This window comes from Juglans regia, chromosome 16, assembly GCF_001411555.2.
Source record: "Juglans regia cultivar Chandler chromosome 16, Walnut 2.0, whole genome shotgun sequence".
In the NCBI taxonomy this organism is placed as follows: Eukaryota; Viridiplantae; Streptophyta; class Magnoliopsida; order Fagales; family Juglandaceae; genus Juglans; species Juglans regia.
The window spans coordinates 28,218,381-28,226,129 of NC_049916.1; the positions used below are offsets into that span (position 1 = coordinate 28,218,381).

The 7,749-nt window shown below is 34.8% G+C and overlaps 1 protein-coding gene across 1 annotated transcript; it reads right to left on the reverse strand.

The window, feature by feature from the left end:
• Positions 1 to 490: 490 nt before the first annotated feature.
• Positions 491 to 4,573, reverse strand: LOC108982289 (nifU-like protein 2, chloroplastic). The gene is made up of 4 exons (XM_018953616.2): positions 4,375 to 4,573; positions 4,182 to 4,293; positions 2,387 to 2,697; positions 491 to 911 (listed from the first exon to the last, which is right to left on the reverse strand). Exons 1-4 carry the CDS (start codon positions 4,462 to 4,464, stop codon positions 723 to 725), a joined length of 702 nt encoding a protein of 233 aa, XP_018809161.1. The 5' UTR covers positions 4,465 to 4,573; the 3' UTR covers positions 491 to 722.
• Positions 4,574 to 7,749: the final 3,176 nt, after the last annotated feature.

The following is a 7,749-nucleotide window of genomic DNA, read 5'->3' on the forward strand; positions in this document are numbered from 1 at the left end:
CCAACATAGCGATTGCTAGGTGTCATTAATATTAAATAGTTTTAAAAAATTATTATTAAACAACACTTTCTTACTTAATCATTAAATTTAAAATAAAATAAAATAAAAAAGGAAGCGGGATCCCTGATTCCCTAGCTTTTTCCTTTATTTAAATGGACCTGTCTATCTTCCCAAGCCTCAAGCAAGTTTAATGCCGTCCATTTCTCAGTATCTCTTTTCTTGGAGGTGTGAATCTGATCACCCTCGAAGCAAGTTTAAGCTTCCTGTTTGTTCTTTGGCCTGAAACTTATATGCTCCCGGGCTATTTTTTTTCCTTGGAAAAATGTATGCTAGAAACGAAGGGTGTGTGCGTGTGTGTTTCTTTTTTTCGTTCAACGTCTGCGTCCAAATCAACCCAAACGCATACGCTAATTGCTAGGTAAAACTCTGGATAAGATAATAATAAAATAAAAAAACTTTGATAACCAATTTAATCATACACAACAAGATATGTCCTCTTTCCTATTTCCGCTCTTAGATTTCCAGTTAAAAAAAATAATTTGCTCAACTTTTGCAGCCCTCTATATATCGAACTGTACATATTCCATTGAACTACCACAAAGATTTTTTATGGACTTCTATTGACACACTTTGTTTGCAAATTACTTGCGAAAGAAAATCGCAAGCATACAATTAGAGAGACAAAAGGGAGGGGGGGGTGTATTTCTTTTGTTTTAGGGTTTTTACAGAAGTTGAACTGCTGCAATGGATGGAATTTTTTCTCGCAATTTCTGTGTAACAGCCACTCGAACAGTCATCACCCCTGCTGCTGGTCCTGTTATACGAATTTTGACTATCGGCTCCTCAATTGCCACAAGTTCAAGTGACCCACCAGCTGCCCCAACTAGATATGGCCTTATTTCTTCGAGTACCTGAAATGGATTATAAAGTATGAAGCACCTAGAAATATTAACTTTTTTTGGAAGGGAGGGGGGATGGTAATTGCCGAGTATTGATTTTTAAAGGAACTGCCACATCGAATGACAGACAGTTTCCTGCTGAACTGCAAACGCAATAAGCAGATCTGTCCTATTTCAGAAAGGACCTTACCATGCAATTAAACTTGGAGCTAGTCTACCCAGGTGTCAATCATTTTTTTTTTTTAAAGGAAAGCACATGTGCACATGACTGCACATGAGGGAAGACTTGAGTACTGGCCTGTTAATAGGAAGCAGAAACTTATTTTCTTTGTTACTACTTTAGGCTATAAATAGAGGCTTCAGTTTGTACTTGAGGTATTGCTTTTTGTACTGAGAAATACAAGAGAGAAATAGAGAGAACAATCTGTGAAAAAGGCTCCAAGAACTTGTGAGGTGTAAATGAGAGAGTGTTCTTGTAATCTCAAGATTGTATTTTGATCATCAATAAAGATCTTGACTGTTGCTGCCGTGGATGTAGATCACTAGGATCGAACCACGTAATTCTTGTGTTATTTTGTTTACTGCATTCTGTTTACAAACATTAAACAAATCTGTGTGACAAATCTTGGCATCTAAGATTCTGATCTTGGATCTACAAGCAAATCAGAATTACAACACACCGATTACAAGACTTTTTCAGAGAGCCCTCATACATTTCTCTCTTTTTTTTTAAAGAGGAAAAAAAAAAAACCGTTACAGATTTAGAGGCCAACTCTACCTTGAAGCACCAAAGCCAGAATTTAAACTAAGCGAAACGGAACTCAACTGTTGTTTTCCAAGAACAGAAAAGAAAATAAAGATTTGAATTAATGCACTAATAGAAATCGGGATAAGCTAAACAAAACAGGAAGTTTCATAAGAAAAAATGTAGGATTTTGTTGTGCTGCATTAATTGTCTTCAAAAATCCTAAAAGGACAAATTTCCTCTTACATGGGGTCACTTCCATTATGTCCAATTCATGCAGAACTTGGAACAATTTCAATTATCTCATCTTCTTTATTTGCCCTCCCTAAACTCTATTCTCTTTGCTCAGCTTATGTGGAATATGGCTCCTCTTTCAGATCATTCACCATGTACTACCCTCTCACCCTCTTCAATGAGTTGTACCAATAAATAAATGAAGAAACAGAAAAATGAACATATCTTGTACATATTACACTATCTACTAAGACCATTGGTAGTTTAACACGAAAGTACATATCAAAAAAGTTTAACACGACAAATTATTGTGTTCTCCCATAATATGGATAACATGGAACCCTCATCTTATCACAACATGCCATGTAATTAAAGCTGTTTTCATATATACCAATTTTGATTGACCTGCCATCCTATATTATGATGATAGTACCACATGTCCATATTCCAAGATTACCCAATAATTACTTGTTTAACACTAGAGTAGTTACTAGAAATGCAAAATTACCTTCTCAATATTTTCCTCATTCAGCTCAAGGCCAGTTTCTTCATCAGCTATGGGTTCCACTGCAACTATTTCGGGGATCTTTTCCATCAAACGGCGCTCAATACCCATTTTCATTGTTGTAACAGAGCTCGGACAGGAGCCACATGCTCCCTGTAGCTTCAATCGTACAACATTGCCGTCAATCTCATGCAATGCCACATTTCCCCCATCTGCAATTAGATAAGGTCGGATTTCATCCAATACGCTATCAACATTCTCTGCAGTTAATGGCAGTTCAACGGCTGAATTTGGAGTAGCAACAGCCTTCACAACTGTACAGTATGAAAATTAAGAACCTTTTAATATCCAGTAGGTTAAAAGTGGAAAGGGGAGATCACAGGCAACTCACAAACGACCCAAGCACCTCCACAACAAAGATGACGAATACATTATACGTTGCAGTACATGCAAAACAAAACCCAACTCAATTTTAAGTTTTATGCCCCTAAATAACCTGAATAACTTGGTATTCTTCTTTTGTTCTAGGACTCAGACCAAGAAAATGTGCTTGTTAGGGTTGCAAAATTTTATAAGTAATCAAGGCCTTTACTGATAAAAAAAAAGAAGTAATCAAGGCCTAATTAATGAATAATGATAGGCTTACTACTTCCTACCACCCACTTACTATTCCATAGTGTATTTGAATTTTATTATTATTATTATTATTATTATTATTTTAATATCCTTAATCATTAAAAAAATTTAAAAAAATATGCAACTTCACTAATAGTCACTTTCTTAATTATTAAGTAAAAAAATAATAATAATAAAATTTTAAAAAAAAATAAAGAGAGTAGTAAAAGAGTGGTAGAAAGTAGTAAGCCTATCATTAGCCCTAATTAATATGTGGATTTTTTCTTGATAGGTAAATTAATGTGTAAAAATTAACGACAATCTCCCAAAACTTCCAACAGTTCATTTTGTACAGCCAAAGTAACGATTTTATTGATGGCTGAGTTTCCACCTAATTATGATCTGGGATCACTTTCAGCTACTGATTTTCACAACAACATACTTAAAAACCATGATCACCAATTAACAACTAGTATAAAAGTTTCCAAGACCAAAATTGCAATGAGAATACAAGAATGGCTTTTTCGAGGTTCCCAGGGTGGAGGTCACACATATTTGAATGGACAAAGGAATACATAAACATGTTTTTTAAATGCTGTTCACAAAATATTACTTAGCACGCTAAACAATCAAAACAGGCTTGAAACAAACAATCCAGGTAAAGAACTGTTAAGATTTATGAATGTCACTTATTACTTCTGTCTGGAACACATTTAGAAACATTTTTTTTTTTTTATAAGTAGAACACATTTAGAAACATACAAATCGCAGATATGCTCGTAATCATGGTCGAGCACTTGGCAACGACGAAATGGAATTTCCTTTTAAGCTTTACAAATTCCACGATCCTAAGACAGATTTGGATTCAACAGGAAAGCTCAGACAGAGTATTCTGAACGATCAAATCCATGTTTTCGAACCTAAGCTTGTGTTAGAAAAACGACAAATTAATTCCTTTTTTTTATCAGTAATTTTATTGAAAATAGGCGAAGCCACGTACACGGGACATATACGACAAATTAATTCTTTGCAACGCGTACTTACGAAGAAAAGCTCAAACTCAACGAAACAATCAACGACGTCATGAATTTACCCATTTCCGTTCAGATTCAATCCTCAAAGGAAGAATATAAATCATACAAATATGCAAACCAAATTATACATAGGAGAAATTTAATGTTACCTGGACTGCGTGAACGGGAATGGAAGCGAACGGAAACGGAACGGCATGAATTCCGCCACACTGGATTATGTCCCCTCGCGAGAAAAATATGAGTGCCAAACAAGCTCGAGCTCTGTAATTTTTCTTGACGGTAAGAAAATCGATCCCATATATTTGAAATGAGAGAAAGTAACAGTGAATAAAGAGAGAGGACCTTAAAGGATCGAGAAGAGGTTGAGGACTGAGGTTCTAGGGCTGCTTGGGGCCTGCCGCAGGATAAGTGCGTATTCACCACAGATTGCATCTCTCTCTCTACTCCGATCCTCTTTCGCTTTTTCTCCTCTTTCTTTCTATTTTCCTCGGTTTCTCGGTAGACAAACAGCGCTACAGTACAGTAGGGAATCAAATCTCGCTATTTATATATTATTATTATTATTATTATGTATATATATATCCCCTTATATCTTAAAAGTGCGTATAAGATCTACAGTAATAAACAGTAATTCAAAGGATTCAACACCATCGTCCTCTTCTGCAGTTCATTTCCTTTAGTTTCAGTCACATTTTTACATCTTAATTCAATGTTAAACATCTGGTTAGCTTTTCTTCGACACTGCAAAATATCTCGCCTTCGTAAAATATCTAGCCTTCATAAAATAGATAGAATGCAAGATACTTTCTATCTGCAGACGTTTCGAGTTGAAGAAGAAATATTTCTGTGCAGTTTGAGAGTTTTCTTCTCACCGTTTGGTATGCAAAAATTCTTAATTTCACTTCTGCATGTTGTTTTTCATCTTTCTCGCATGTTTGTTTCCTCTGTGTTTGTTTTTGGTTTGACGAGAGAAGAGAGTTCCGTCTGGGTGTTAATGGTAGTAGGCGACGGAGACGGAAAGGGAAGTTCGTGGTCGCCGGGTCTGGTAGAGATCGTCGCCGGGGTGAGGTGGTGGAGGTCTGGTGGCCTGGGTGGCCGCCTACGGCGGCGCTGGTTGAGATAAATGGGAGAAACCCATTTCGGATGTGTTTCCGCGGGGAGACCTAGGGCTGCGCGTGGGGGACATCGTCGGTGGCTGGGTTGGTCGCCGGCGTGAGGCGGAGTCGGCTGTGGTTGTCGTGACGGTAGTTGGCCGCGTACGGCGGCGCCGGTTGAGAGAAATAGGAAAAACCCATTTCGGATGGGTTTCCGCGGGGGACACCTCCGGCTGCGCGTGGGGGACATCCATGGTGCCTCGGGTGGTCGTCGGCGTGAGAGGGACTCCCCGGTGGTGGCGGTGAGACTGGCCGGCGCACGGCGGCGCGGCGCTGGGCTGAACCAAAACCGACGGTGAGGAGGATTCGGGCGACCGAGATACAACCTGAGGAAAAAGAAAAAAAAAATCATTATAAATTTAATAAAAAAAATAATATATGTTGAATGAAATCATTTATTGATGACCATTGATTCAAATTTTGCATTCTATAAGCATAGATCACAATTTACTTAACAAGGTCTTGACCAAATATTTGGGCATTCTACTGTATTAAAAATTTATGCAATCCGTGTCCATTTGTTTTGCTAAATCAGAGGTTATTCTATGCGTTTCCTATAGCTTGGGCTTGGACCCATAACCATCTGTCATTGCTGCCTATTCATGCAGCACCTTCAAGTTGAAATGAATCACGTACTTTACTGATTTTGTTTTTGCTTATGACCAATCATTAGTGAGGGTTGTATTCTTTTTATAAATAAAACATACCTTCCATTGTATTCTTGCCTTTAAAACACATTGACCCTTTTATCATAACTGTAGTTACGCTCATTCAAGGGCATGATTCTTGATTGACTGGCATATTGGATCACATTATAGTGCTGAAAACATGTTCGTTTCATGTATCCCCAACTGTATGCATATGTGAGCCTATAGACTGGAAATGGGAACGGCTATTGATTTATATTCCAATAGAAAATAATTTAGATGAAAAAATTAGTTATGTTACTAATAACATACTCAATTCTTTCTTTTTCTTTTTCTTTTTTATTTTTTTGCATAAAACTGAATATATATAATATAATGTACATAAGAATGTTTAGATAGAAAATAACTTTAGAGGTTTAATTCAAGCATGTATAGGACTTTATTATACCTATGATGTTTTATGTAATAAAACTTCTTATTTAACAAATAAATGGAGATAATATCAAATTCAAGATCTTGAATTTTAACTTGAAAATCCTAAGTTGAATAATTACAAATGAAATGGTAATTATATATAGGTCTAGAAAAAAAAATCTTTCAGTGAATGTGACACATCAAATTCTGCAGATGATATCCTCTATACACATATTTAATAATAGAATAACTCTTAATATCATGATGCAGAAAAAATATATCACCAACAACACAATTAATCCATAAATATATTTTACATAGAAAATATATGAGCCACACCAACAAGCTGGAGGGAATTAAAAGGGAAAAAATTAAGCAAATTTCATAAAAATAAAATACAAATTAGGCCTGATAATTAATGTTTAGTGAGTAGGTACAACCAATTATATTATCGTATTTAAATAAGGAATAAGTCAGCTAATTTGTTTGATACAATGAACCCATCACCGAGGTTATAGATAAGATCAATATCATAGTAAAAATTATTATAAATTCAATACAAAAAAAAAATATAAGTTAAAAAATATCTAATTATTTATTATTAATAAATAATAGTCAAATTTTTCTTTTCTTTCCATAAAACTGAATATATAATATAATGTAAGTAGGAATATTTAGATAAAAAATAGCTCTAGATGAAAAAATCATTAATGTCTCTAATAACATCAATATTAAAAATCATTATAAATTCACTACAAAAAAATAATATATGTTGAAAAACATCTCATTATTTATTATTAATACATAATGTTTATATATATGGTACGTACGTACGTATGAGTTCACGATCAGCTGAAAGATAATGGGTAAAACCAAGCAGTACTACTCTCTAAATTAATATGGAAATATTCTAATTGATCAGTAGAGTAACATTACATATATACAAGGGTTACAGCTGGCCTCATCCTGAATGTTGTTGGAAGGCATTTAATTACTCAAATGAACATATAGTAGTGCATATATAAGAGTATGCAGACAAAATATTAAATTATAAAAAATTTCAAAATTTGTTGCTCCCTTTTATTTGTTTAAATAGTTGATTTGGTTGTAAGTTTTTTATTTATACATTTTTTGTGTACAATTCATACTAAAAAAATCATATAATTTTTGTTTATTGTTTATTATCTGTTAAACATAGATATAACATATGAGATTCTAAATGTTATTTTATTTCTTATAGTTTCCTCAACAACTATTCTTAATGCAATAGAAAGTTGACATGTTTTTCTGACCTTTTTTCAGCCTGCAAAGCCAGAGGTTCCAATCTCCGAGTTCATTTTAAGGTACCTTCCGTCAACTTTGTTGAATCTCTCACTCTTATGTATGTGGAGTTTGTTTTTATTGTGGTTCATCGTGTTCTGTGCATAATTTTTCAGTTTTATGCTATTGTTCCGTTCATGGCTAGGCAGATATAGTCAAATGATATGGTTGTGTTTGCTATT